This window comes from Furipterus horrens, unplaced genomic scaffold, assembly GCF_987537825.1.
Source record: "Furipterus horrens unplaced genomic scaffold, mFurHor1.1.pri manual_scaffold_9, whole genome shotgun sequence".
Classification (NCBI taxonomy): Eukaryota; Metazoa; Chordata; class Mammalia; order Chiroptera; family Furipteridae; genus Furipterus; species Furipterus horrens.
Window position 1 is genome coordinate 100,101,898 of NW_028327179.1, and position 12,565 is coordinate 100,114,462.

Here is a 12,565-nt window from a genome sequence, read left to right on the forward strand (position 1 = left end):
CTGGCCCAGAAAAGGAAGGGAATTCGCAGGAGGGCCCCGATTGCGCACCGAAGGGCATGCTGAGGGCTGGTCTTCCCTGAGGCCCTCTGGCAGTCTTATCCATATACGCTCCTCTGTTCATCTGTAAAGAAAATTCTGAGCAGAGGTGTCTCCCCAGCTCCGCTCCATGTCACTGCCTGGCGGGGCTGGCTGCCGGGAGCTTGGATGCTCCCGGGCCTCCTGTTGTGGGTCCCTTTGCTGGAAAAGACGTTGAAGGGGGTGGTGGCGTGCTGGGCAGGGCTCTAGAACTGCTGGCTGGGCAAGGGTAGAGCCAGGAGGTGTCCCGCCGGAGCTTGGGCAGGAGCCTGTGAGCCGAGGTGCCCACGAGGATGGGGACTGTGGCCTGTGGCCTGGTGGTCCCTCTGTGGCACCCACAGGATGCTGGGCTTGGCAAGGACCTTCTTGGGAGCCGGTGGTTAGAGATGTCGTATCTGCAGGGGCCACGTCAGGTGCTGACCACAGTGGAGGCCGGTGTGGTCAGGTTTGGCCCTCCTGGCCGGGCCTGGGGTTCTTAAGCAGTGTGGCCAGAAATCACGGGTGAAGGTCCATTTAGGATGGAGAGCCCAAGCCACGTGTCAGGTCCCAGAGAGCAGAAGGGGACACTACGTGGCTCTGTGTCCTCTGTCCCTGCTTCAGCCCTCCACTGAGCTGTCCCTACGCTCACGCCTGGCAGGGCTGGCTCTAGCGGGGTCAGTGTTCAGGGCGGCCAGTGAAGAGTCTGCGGGGAGCGGCAGCGGCCAGTCTGCTGTCGGTCCCCAAAGACCTGTTGATGGATGTGTGATCACCTGTCTCTGGCACTGGGCAAATCCACCCCCTCCTGGGGGGGTGGGGGGGGGCTCATGCTCGGCAGTGTGGATGTGCTCACAGAGGACTGTCTCTCCCTGCCTGGGGACAGGTGTCCTCTGACCGTGTGCACATGGAAACCTTTAATAAAAAGGGTACCCCCCAGCCCTTCCTGTCCGTGGTAGAGGTGCCGCGGATGTATCTGTTCCCAAAATCGCCCACAGGGAGGGGAAGCAGGACCCGTGGAGGGGGAGGGGGGGCGAAGCCTGTTGAAGGGGTACCTGGGGCTCCGGGCTGGGCCGGTGTAGTCAGCTAGGTCGTTTGGGCGTTACAGGCTCCGACGTCTCAGCGTGCCTGGGACCCGGACGGGGACTGCGGGAAGCAGCTCAGCACAGCCCTGGGCCCCCCTGCCCTGTGGGACGCAGGAACCCCGAACAGGGCAGGACCCCAAGGGATCACCCAGGCGTTTGGGGGCATGCCTGCCTCTGGGGTGGAGGCTTCTCCCAGCCCCAGGGCCATTCCTTCTGGTCCCACCTCCCCCTGCCCGGGGCCGTCCAACCCCTTCCGCGCCCGGTGTCCCGTTCTGCCGGCGCCGCTCCTGCCCCTCCCCCCTGCTCCTGCTGGGAGTGGAGATTGCATTTCAGTTGCCATTTGCATTCCCAATCAATCCGGACTCCGCAATTAAGCCGGCTGGCGGAGCTGCGAGGGAGGCGGCGGCGGAACGGGTCCTCTGGGGGCTGTCGCCTCCGCGCCGCTCCCATTCCGCCCCAGATTGCTTCCTGCTTCGCCGTGCGCGGCGGGCCGGCCGGGGAGGGAGGGCGCGGGACCCCCGGAGCCCCTTCTCCCTCCTCGGGTCGCGGGAACGCGGCGGCTCGCGGGGCTCAGGCGGGCGCTGCTGGCCCGGCCCCGCTGCGGGTCCGCCCGGCGCGGTGCGCCCGCGGGCGGCGGGGAGACGCGCGCGGCGGGGGGCGGCCCAGCTGCCCCGGCGCGCCTCCCACGCCCGGCCGCCGGCTAACGAGCTCATTAGCGCCGCTCCCTCCGCGGGAGCCCAGGTGAAGAGGGTGTAGAGCGGGCTCGGGTAGGCAGGGGTGCCCCTCCGCGCCCGCCTCCTCCCAGCGACTCCCGGTCGGTCTCCTGCCCGATGCGAGCGCGCTCTCCCCATCGGCCGGGGCCACTGAGGCCCGGGCAGGGAGGGACGCGACCGGTTGGACGTTAAGGGCTAGGTGGTGCCAGAAGCCGAGCCAGCTGGGCCCAGGAGGGAGGGCAGGGCTCGAGCTCCGAGGCCACTGTGGTCACCCAGGGAAGGCCGGGGGCTGGGGCCCTTCCTGGCCCTCTGGGGGGGGGGGGGGGGCAGGGTGAGACTGGGGGCTCAGTGGGGGGCAGGTCACCCAGGCTCCTTCACAGGCGGAAGGGTCCAGCCACCCAATTGTAGAGGGAAGGGTCGATGAACACCATGTGCCTTCAGAAGCACCCTGTGATCGTGGCATCTCCGGGGCTGATGGGGGACCAGGATGTGACCTCAGATGGACGGGCCTCCACCTCCAGTCTCACCGGGGGACGGGAGGAGGACGGAGGGGAAGCAAGGATGTGATCTGTATTGAAAAGCGGGAGGCCGAGGTGCAGGGCCCTTACCTCCACCTGGGTCCCTGCCTTGGGGGGGAGGGGGCAGGCAGGAAACCCCAGGCCAGCTGTTGGCTAATCCCCTCGCCCGGAGTCTTCTTCCTGAACTCAGAAGGCAGGTGTCCTGGAACCTGGGCTCACACCCACCTCTGGCCTCAGGACCACAGCTGGTGCTGGAGAGAGCAGCCGCTTTCTCACACCCGACCCTCTCTCTTAATTTATTGATTTTTAGAGAGAAACATCAATTTATTGTCCCACTTAGCGATGCATCATTGGTTGAGTCTCGTTCGTGCCCCGTCCGGGGATGGAACCTGCAGCCTCGGTGTATCAGGATGACATTAACCAACTGGCCAGGGCATGAATCTCTTAAAAAAACTTTTTTTTTCAATTACAGCTGAAATTCAGTATTATATAATTTTCAGCTGTATAGCACAGTGCTTAGACATTTAGTACCTTATGAATGTATTTCTAGCATCTACTGGGCACTGTATGTAGTTAAATGTTATTATTGACTATATTCCCTGTGCTATATTTTACATCCCTGTGACTTCTTATTAACGCCTCACCTTTTTCACCCACCTCCCTAACCCCCTCCCACCAGGTGACCATTAATTTGTTCTCTGTATCTATGAGTTTGTTTATTTTCTTTTGTTAGATTCTACTATAAGTGAAATCATCACACCTGAGTTTCTTACCCCCTACTTTCCTGTGTTAGGGTACAGCCCTCCCTTCCTAAAGGAGAAGCCATTACAGTGCCTATCTGTCTGTCTCCTCTTCGACACCTGTTGGGATGGACTCAGGGTGCTTCCCTGCTCTCCCAGCCAGTGCCAGCCCTGATTCGTCCCTGGTCGGCCCCCAGTGTGTGGCTCTGACTGTGTGGCTGTCCCCCTGTGGGAGAGCTGTCCAAGCATCTGCAGGAGCATGGTCTCACATTAGCCCTCCTGAATTAGGGAGAGGGGCACACGGGGGTGACGCTGGTGCTGGGGGATCTGCCACCCATGTACAAGCATGGCTGCCCCTGTCCCTCCGCAGCCCGGCCTGTGTCCTCACCCGCTCGCCCTCGCACGGTCTGTTCCGGGGAGCAGAGGCAGCCCTGTCCCTGTCCCTGGGCGTGGTTGCGGCTTGTCTTCCATCTTCCGCCCGTTTTGGCTGGCTGTCCCCCAGCCTACCCGCCAGATGTTTCCTGGGTGTCTGCTGTGTCCCAGGCATCGTCACAGTGCTGAGAGTCTCAGTGACTAAAACACACAACAGTCCTTGCCCTCGTGAGCCCTTACTTCGTGCTACACAGGAAGTTGGTTGCTGGCCTCTGTGGCTGGGGCCCCTGCTGCCTCCCTTGTGGGAGTTGGGCATTCTGGGGACAGCGAGGACTTTCTGTCCTAATCTGAGACCACCCCTGGGGGTGGAAGGCCGGGGCCCTCTGAGGCCTCTGTGCGCCTGGCGAGGCCCAGGAGGAGGAAGGGAGGGAAGATAGCCCCTGGAGAGGTCGTCCTGGGGCCTGTGCCAGTCTCTGATCCAGCCTCTGTCCTCAGGGTGTCCTGCTGAAGCGGAGTGGCAAGTCTCTGAACAAGGAATGGAAGAAGAAGTATGTGACACTCTGTGACAACGGGCTGCTCACCTACCACCCCAGCCTGCACGTGAGTCCACGGCGAGGGCCAGCGCGGGGGGAGGCTGAGGGCGGAGCGACAGGCACAGAGTGGAGGGGCTGAATGGGACTGAAGGGGAGCAGGCCTTGGGGAGTCTAAGCAGACTCTCGCTTGGGCTGAGGAAGGACCTCACTTTGGTGGCTTGGGGACCGCACAGGTCCCACGACCCAGGCCTGAGCTAAGCGTCACACGCGAGCCCTAAGTTGTGGCCGAGCCTGGTGGAGGGAGCTCTTCCTGGGGTGGTGACTGGGCCAGGCTGTTGTGGGGGACAGGATTGTGCATCCTGCCTCCTAGTTGTCGGAAGAGCTGACTGCGCCCATGTACACAGAATCGCTGAAGCTGGGGGCTGACGTTGCCAGCCAGGTGCCTTCGGGGGGGCCACACTAGTGGGGGCACCCCGGGCCTGGGATGCTGCAGAGCTAGGGGGCAGTGAAGCCAGGGCTGCGGAGAATGGCCTGGGGACTTGGAGGGGTCCTCTTGGGAGGAGGAGAGTGGGGTGGTGTTGTCTGTGGGCACAGGGGTCTCGAGGGCTCCTGGCCTGTGGCTGGGGTGGGGGGTTTGCAAGGATTGTACAGTGTGGCTCCCCTATCCTTCCTTCCTCCTCCTCCCCTCACTGCGTGGCTCCAGCACACAGCTGTCACCAGAATTCATCTCTGTCACCACCCCACTGTGGGGCTAATGAGTTCTCCTGTGAAGCCCCTCAAGCACAGCATGGGGGCCAGCCCACCCCCGGCCCAGAGGCCCAGGGCCTGCCTCAGAGGGTCCCTTGCCTGCCTGTGACTCCACACAGGGCGCCACAAGGCCCCAGCCGAGAGGTGCTTGGGCCCGCGGTCCTGGCCCGACCGGGCCCTGAGAGCGCCACCGGGCCCTGCTGAGCGCACGTGGAGGACGCTTGGCTCAGGGACAGCCAGTGGGCAGTCCCTTCCCAGGCCAGCAGGTGCCCTGCTTGGCCCACATTTGATTTCTCCTCCCCTTGGCCCAGGGGGCAGCACCAGTTAGACTGTTTGCTCCTGGCCTCCCTTATTCCGCAGGGTGGGAGCTGGCAGCTAGCGGAGGGGCCACACTCGAGTGACCTTGGATACTTAGTACGGAGGCTCCCCAGCGCCGTCCTCTCTGCCCTCCAGCCTCCCCCTGACACTCGGACCCGGTCCTGCTGCTGAGACAGCGGCGCCGTGAGAGGCGGCAGGGTCCCTAGGGAGAGCACCGGCACCGAGGCTCCGGGGTTTCGGAGCCACGGCAGCGTCTCCCCCAGGGGGACGGCGGGGCCACGGGATTCCCAGCCGAGCGGGGCCTGGGGGCGCGTGTGCGTGCTCTGCTTAGGCACCGTCTTGCCTGCTGAGCTGGACTGGCGTCTCTGAAGCATCCAGTGCCCCCCACCTGTGTGCGGGGTTGGGGGGGCCCTTAGCCTTTCCCTTTGCTTCGCTCTTACCTGTTCCTTCTGCTTTGTGCTGCCTGGGCTGGGTGCTGTGCTCTGTCCTCTGCGCTTGTGCCCAGGCCCCAGGTTGTGGGGGAAGCCGGGGGGGGGGGGGGGGGGGAGGGGCGGTTCTCAGACGCAGGAGGAGGCGTGGCGTTGTGTCTGGGGTGGGGAGGGAGGGAGAAGGCCGTTTTTATGTAAACTTAGCAAACGGCAGATCCGAGGCGCAGCAGCTTCATTGGGTCATCAGAGTCACCCGGCCAGGGGCTGAGCTAAGACTTGGACCCGTGGCTTGGACTCTGAAAGTCCCCAGACTTTTCTGCACGTACCAAAGGCACCCCCTTCAGGGCTGGCCGAGAACGTCGCTGGAGAGTCGGCGTCAGGGCAAGGGTCACCAGAGCTACTGTCACCCAAGGAGGTGGGCCAGGCTTACTGAACTGTGTGTGACTTAGCGTGTGCAGGGGCCTGGGCCAGGCTCGCAGGTGGCACTGCTGGCTCAGCACGCCAGGCCCTGGCCCCGCTCTCCCAGCCGCAGGCGGGACTGAGTGGGCAGCCCCTCTGAGAGCCTGGGCTCCACATCTGTCAGCTCCTCTCTGGCTGCCCTTTGGCTCTGGGGTCAAAGTGCACGTCCGTTCCACGCACTGGATGCCAGGAGGAACGGGCACATGCCGACGGTGACATCATGCCCGGTAGGTCTTCCTGTGCCATTCAGAAGACACGAGTCAGGCTGTGAACCGGGGTAACGGAGGGAGGCCACAGGGTGGCCCAGCCGCGGGGCGGCACTGCTCCCCGGCCGAGGCTGCTTCTCGCCTGCCTGCCTTGCTCTCGCCGCTGGACTCGCGCTGCTGGCTTACCTGCCTCCCCGTCCCCTGCGCCATGTTTCCCATCCTGAGGAAGCGCCTTGGCTGCCAGCAGGGTGCGGGCGCACGGCGTCCCCGTGAGCCGTGCAGAGGAAGGACCCCTGGGAGCTCTGGCGGCGCGCACGGAACTCTCGGCCGCCGGCTCCTGCCTGGGGCTCCCCTGCCGGTGACCGACCTGCGGAGGGAGGTCGGCCGCTGGGCTGGAGGGGCCGGAAGGGCACGCGGAGGAAGGGCTGCCGGGCCAGCCTCGCGCCTCGCGCCCGATCCCGCCGGCCCGAGAGAGCCGCCACAGCCTCCCCCGTTTTGCAGCCAGCGGAGCCATTCACACAATCACCTTCTGTTAATTCTATCTGCAACATCAATTAAATTGTTTGTAGAAACTAATTGAATGTGGCTTAATCACACATCTTAATAGCTTTCCACGCTCTGAACTCGTTGTTAATTCCAGTAATAAAACGAGATGAGAACGCTGGCTGGGTAATTAGCGAGGAGGCTGGGGAAGAAATTGCTGTTTGATGGTGGGTAATAAAGGCAGCGGTGGTGACCGCTCTCCTGAGCAGCCGCCGCCGCCGCTGCCGCCGCCACCGCGCTCCCCGTTCTGCTGACGGAGGGAAACGCCGCTGCTCTGCCCTGGCGCGCTGTCCCCGCTGCCGCTGCTCGCGCTCCTCGCCTCTCCGTGTGGCCGGGCTCCGCCTCTCGGCGGTGTGGCCCCGGATCTGGCCTGGCACCGGGCGCTGAGCGGAGCCCCTGCCTGCACGGTCAGGGGCGCCGGCGGGGCCGGTCCTTCCCCTTCTGTCAGGGTCTGGCACCTTGGCCCCGAGTGGAGTCCCTCCGGGCCGTCCTTGGCACAGGGTCAGCCTTTCCCAGGGCCCCTGCCCAGGCGTGCCAGGGCCCCGTGGCCCTGAAAACTGTTGCAGTGGGTGTGACCTCCTTGTGAACTAGAGCAGCCCAAGCCCCTCCCCAAGGATGGGGACTGCAGCTGTGGCTCTGGCCTGGCCAGCTGCTGACAGTGGTTGGGAGCAACTCATCCAAGACGTGGTTATGGGCAGGGACCCGGGATGAGTATATACAGGGACTCAGGATAGGAATGTGCCGAGGCTGAGCCAGTGGGGCTCGAGGTGAGGAGGGCCGCGGCAGCGGGGGTCACACGGGGGGCCAGCGGGCCGGCAGTGACTGGGTGGAGTGGCTGAGTTTGCTGGAGAAGGGACAGAGGTGACGGGCACTGGAGAGGCAGCAAAGGGGCTCCTGGGTTCATTCCCTCCGCAGTCACCGTGGAAAGGCTCAGCGCTGGAGACAGAGGCCCAGCAGCTTTCAGCAGAGCTGGGCGCAAAGGGTCTCAGAGGAGTGTTCCCATGGGCAGAGAATGCTCGGTGACATCTCAGTGACATCGTTCTGTGGTTCTGAGACATGAAACAAACACCCTTGGAGCAGTGTGTGCCTGAGGCCAGGCCCTGGCGCTGTCCCTCACAGAGGACTAGGTGGTGGCAGGGAAGGGAGCCCCTCTCTGGACACACACTTCTCGGTGCTTCTCCTCCTGGGGCTGCCCGGGCCCCTCTGCTCCTTCTGAGGGTGACCGAGCCACTTGGAGATTATAAGGCAACCTCAGGCCCAGCCAGGCCACCCTGGAGCCAGACTCGGGAGGTAAGGCCGGTGTGCTGGCCTTAGTGGCACCCCTTCCTCCCCATGGTCCTCCCACTGGTCTCCATCCTCAGTGACATCCAGCCTAAGGACAGAAGGTGCAGGAGGGAGCCTGGCCTTGGGTGCTGTTTCCTTCTTCTCGCTCCACTTCTCAGCCCAGCGGGCCATGTGGGGAGGGAGGGGCTAGAGGGGTCAGGGCTGCCGGGGGCCCACCTGGCAGAGGTCCTCAGTCTGCAGGGACCAGGTGACCCCTTTCCACTCGATGTCCTCTCGGTCATTCCCAGAGTGGTGGTAGCACGTTCCCAGAGACAGCACCCCGTCTGCTTTTTAAAGCAGGGACACTGTCACTTCCCGGGAGCGAGCAGGTGAGAGGGTAGGAGAATGCCTGGGTCACAAGAAGGAAGTCGCGTGCCCCACAGCGGGCAGGGCGGGGCCACGTCTGAGGCGGCGCTGTGCTGCTCAGGGACGCGCCCCGGATGCGAGTGTCCCAGAGGGGCTTCTGAGCACAGAGGGTGGGAGTGCGGTCACTCTGGCCTCTGCGGGTGCTGATTGGGAGGTGGGCTGGGGGTCGGCCCTCAGTGCAGAGCCTCGCAAATCGGAAGAGCCTGGGCGTGGCTCTGGCTCAGGCGCCTTCTGCTTGTGCCCCTTTGGGCAGATGGACCTTCGTAAGCCTCAGTTTCTCTGTACAGCGGGTGGTATGGAGGTCACGTGAAGTGACATGTAGAAGAGAGACTGTACACAGCCACGGTGTGGGGACTGGCAGGCCCCGAGGGGGAAGGGGACGTGGTGGTGACGTGGTGGTGGTATTACTGCTGGTGGACAGGATGCCCTTATCCACGGGACCCGGGATGCCATGAGGCCGCCGTCACAATTCCTGAGCCCAGCAAAAGGAATCGGAGGCTTCCCCTGACCCGTCCGACAGATACTGATGGACAGGCGCTGTCCTAAGGCCTGGGGGCTGCTCTATGCTGTAAAGGTTCTCTGGGCTCAGGCGGTGGTAGGAGCTTCTGAGAACGGGCTGAAGTGCTTGGTGACCAGCTTCCTAGAGCCTGGGGGACCCAGGCGCCCACGTCCCCTGGAGGCTGTTAGCTCCCCTCTGCTAAGGCCCTTCGGGGCCAGGACGTGGCCGTGTGTTGCCCCCTGAGCCATCCTCCCTCAGCTCCTGGCTCCGATCCTTCTTTCCCCTGACTCTGCGCCCTCCTGGCCGATGCCCCCGAGCTGCGTGTGGCCAGTGTGGAAATCTAGGTGCCGTCTAGGCTTGGGGGTGTTCTGCGGGCCTCACGGCCCCGCTCTGAAAACCTGGCCTTGCCCTCCCTGCGCCGTCCCAGGCAGCTCAGCGGAGACAGGCTTGGGGGGTGAGAGGGTCAGTGGCAGAGACAGTCCTGCCAGGCACAGAGTGACCTGCCCTAACCAGCCGCTGTCTCGCCCACATGGCCCTCAGGACTACATGCAGAACATCCACGGCAAGGAGATCGACCTGCTGCGGACAACCGTCAAAGTGCCGGGGAAGCGCCTGCCCCGCGCCACGCCGGCCACGGCCCCCGGCCCCAGCCCCCGGGCCAACGGGCTGGCCTTGGATCGGAGTAGCACGCAGCTGGGCGGGGGCACAGGTGAGGGGGTTGCTGAGGTGGGGGCGGGCGCGTGACAGCGTTCGGGAGTTTCGCTCTTCAGCGGGGTCCTGGGGGCTCCAGACGTGCCTGCTGCCTGGCATTGTGCTCCAGGAGCCGCTCAGCCACACATGCTGGCCAAGTGCTGCTCCCGTGGAGCAGGAGGCAGTAGCCGGGGTGCAGCCCCGCTGACGATTGGGGGGTCAGAGCGGGGCCTGGCTGCCTCGTGCCTCATGCCGCCGGGTGGTGCCCGCGGTCCCGGGGCCCTGTCTCGAGGCAGGCGATGCTGAGGGCGGGGCCTTGGGTCAGCGGTGTCAGCCGGCTTGCATGTGGGACGGAGGGGCGGGAAGGGGACAGAGCTGCCCGGGGGCCCCCTGGCAGATGACCTCGGCGTGCAGTGAGGGCGTCTTTGCTCAGAGAGGACCGAGCGTAGCGGAAGCTGGCGGCCCAGCAGACCCTGCCTCGTGGCCAGCCGTCAGGAGGGAAGAGCCAGAGCCTGAGACAGTCTGAGCTGGAGGCGGGGCAGCTTCTCCGTGGCCAGTTCTTCCCTTTCCAGACACTGCGTGTCCAGGTGAAAGGCGCTGCGCTGCTCTCCGGGCTCCCCTGCCCTCAGCCACGTTGCTCTTCGGAGGGCTGCCCCTCCGTGCCCAGCCCCCTCACCCCAGATCTGCCTCGGCTTCTGGACCCTTCTTCCCAAGACCTTAGACCCCTGGTGCTGTCCTACGTAACCGGATATCGCTTTTCCCTGGCCCAGATTCAGCTGCTTAAGACACTGACCTGCCCTCCTAGGTGCGGCCACTCTGTCCCTGCCCCCGGGGTTAGCTCTTAGCATGGGTGTGCTGCCTTCCATACAGATGCCGGGGTTTCTGCTCGTCACGTGGATGTTCACTGGACAGGGGGCTGGCTTACTTAGTCTGTAGAATGGATGGGACAGACCCCAAAGACTCACCCCACTCAAAATGCTGATAGGCCCTACCTGAGAAACTGCGGGTTAAGGAAGGTGGGTGGGAGGAGGGCCCTGAGCCAGGCACCTGCCCTGGGGGGCGGTGTTCCGCAGGAGGCACGGGGCGTGGGGGTGGGGGGCGGGCACTGACAGCCACTGAGGGAGGCGGGCCAGGTGCAGGAAGTCTACGTCAGGCCCCATTTCCTAATCCTGTGACGCTGAGACCATTGTCCCATTTTATGGACGAGGAAACAGGGCTGAGAGAAGTTGAATAACTTGTCTGGAAAAGCCTTTTCCTGTCCTCTGCCCCCCTGAGCTGAGAAAGCAGCCCTTGAGCTGTGCAGAGGGAGACCCTGGTGGACGAGGGAAGGAGGGGAGGAAGCTACAGCAAGAAAGACAGGCCGCTATCAAGGTGGGGTGCCTCCTGTGGGGGTGCACTAGGGGAGGCATCCGGCTCGACGGTAACGACGGGAGGCCATGTGCAGCCCCATTTCTGTGCCCGGAGGGTGGGTCAGGGCTGCTGTGAACCCCCTAGCATGCAGGGGAGGGGCTGGAGGTCAGCCAGAGAGGGTCAGCCTCTGGTCTAGCTCAGGGTCTCCATGTCATCCTGGAGGAGGAGGTGACCCACAGGGGAACCTTCCCTTGAAGGCAGGTAGCAAGAGAAGCTGCACTGTTACCCCAAAGGGAGGGAACAATAAGACCCTTTGTGCAGCCACCTTCCTGGGCCCTGAGAGCCTACACCTGGGGAGCAGAAGTGGCGCCCGGAGAGGGACACGCACGCACCACACTCCCCCGCATCGTTAGCAGCGCCCACATACCCTCGCCGGCACCCGCAGAGCACGTGGCCCGGCGCTTCCCCGGCCCGCACGCTGACACCGACCTCACGCACACTCACACATGTCTCCTGCTCACCGGGCGATGTTAACATCTCATTATCTTTGTTACTGTAATTACATTATCCGCTGCTTTATGCAGAATTATCCTCCGAGGACTAATTGATGGCTCCATGTTTAATTCATTAATCATTAGCATCAAATTCGACAATTACAGTGCACACTGATTGTGGGATTGCAGGCGTAATGAGGGGAGAATTAACAAAGAAAAGGGAGAGTACTTTCCCTCCCTGGCGTTTCGGGTTGGGGGCTTGGTGAGGAAGGTGAGGAAGGTGGGCCTGTGATCCTTGGGTGGGGCTGGGGACGAGGGAGTAAGAGTTGGAACCCGGGAGGGCTGGGAGCAGGAGGGGGGAGAAGCGAGGTGTCTGGGGAGTTAGGGCCTGAGCTGCCCTCCGGAAGGTTTTCTGACCCTAAGAAAGGCGGCTTGCAGGGGCCTGAGGCCAGAGCGGGACGGGGCAGGGTTCCGAAGAGGAAGGTCCGCGTGCTGCCTTGAGAGGACTGGCTCGGAGCAGGCTGGCTGCACCCTCCACGCCACACGTGTGTTAATAAGCACCTACTGTGTGCCTGGTCCTGCCATGGGTGTCAGGACACATACAAGAGAAACACAAAACTTGCCCTCCACCCTTCAGTGGCATATACTGTCCCCAGAGGACGAGAGATGTCTGGCCTGTTCCTTTACCTTCTAGCGGCTTCAGCTCAGAGACCCCCACCCTGGGCTTCCAGAAACCCAGCCCGTGTGCTCGAAGGGCGGGTTTGAGGCCTTGTGTTTGCTGCTTGCTCTCTCCAGCTTTGCCCGGCTTGCAGGCCCATCTCTGCTTCCTCACTGCCCTCTGTGCCCCGCCTGTCCTCTGAGACCTCCCAGGGCCCGGGCCTCTGGCCTCTGTCCCGCCCTGTCTCAGGTGGACTGAGGAGAGGGGGCAGCATCGGCCCTTTAAGTGCTATGGGCTCTGAGGGCCCGTGGCTGTCCCCACAGCCTCCCCACTAGTGACTCAGTGCCTGGGGAGGAGGAGGCAGGACTGGGAGGCGCTCACGGCCCTGCCTGCGCGGCCTGGCTCTCCTGGAGCCTTTGGTTCCCCTCGGCTCTGCCGTTCTTCCCTGATGGGAAACGAAAGATTAATTTTCTCC

The 12,565-nt window shown here is 63.6% G+C and overlaps 1 protein-coding gene across 5 annotated transcripts in view; it reads left to right on the plus strand.

Moving 5' to 3' along the window:
* AGAP3 (ArfGAP with GTPase domain, ankyrin repeat and PH domain 3) overlaps positions 1 to 12,565 on the plus strand; it is a 47,789-nt gene that overhangs the window by 28,992 nt on the left and 6,232 nt on the right. For all 5 annotated transcript variants that reach the window (XM_090287689.1, XM_090287690.1, XM_090287686.1 and 2 more), the window contains 2 exons: positions 3,972 to 4,076; positions 9,439 to 9,607. In XM_090287689.1, the coding sequence (XP_090143815.1) occupies positions 3,972 to 4,076; positions 9,439 to 9,607 (274 nt within the window). The remainder of the gene's footprint in view (positions 1 to 3,971; positions 4,077 to 9,438; positions 9,608 to 12,565) is intronic.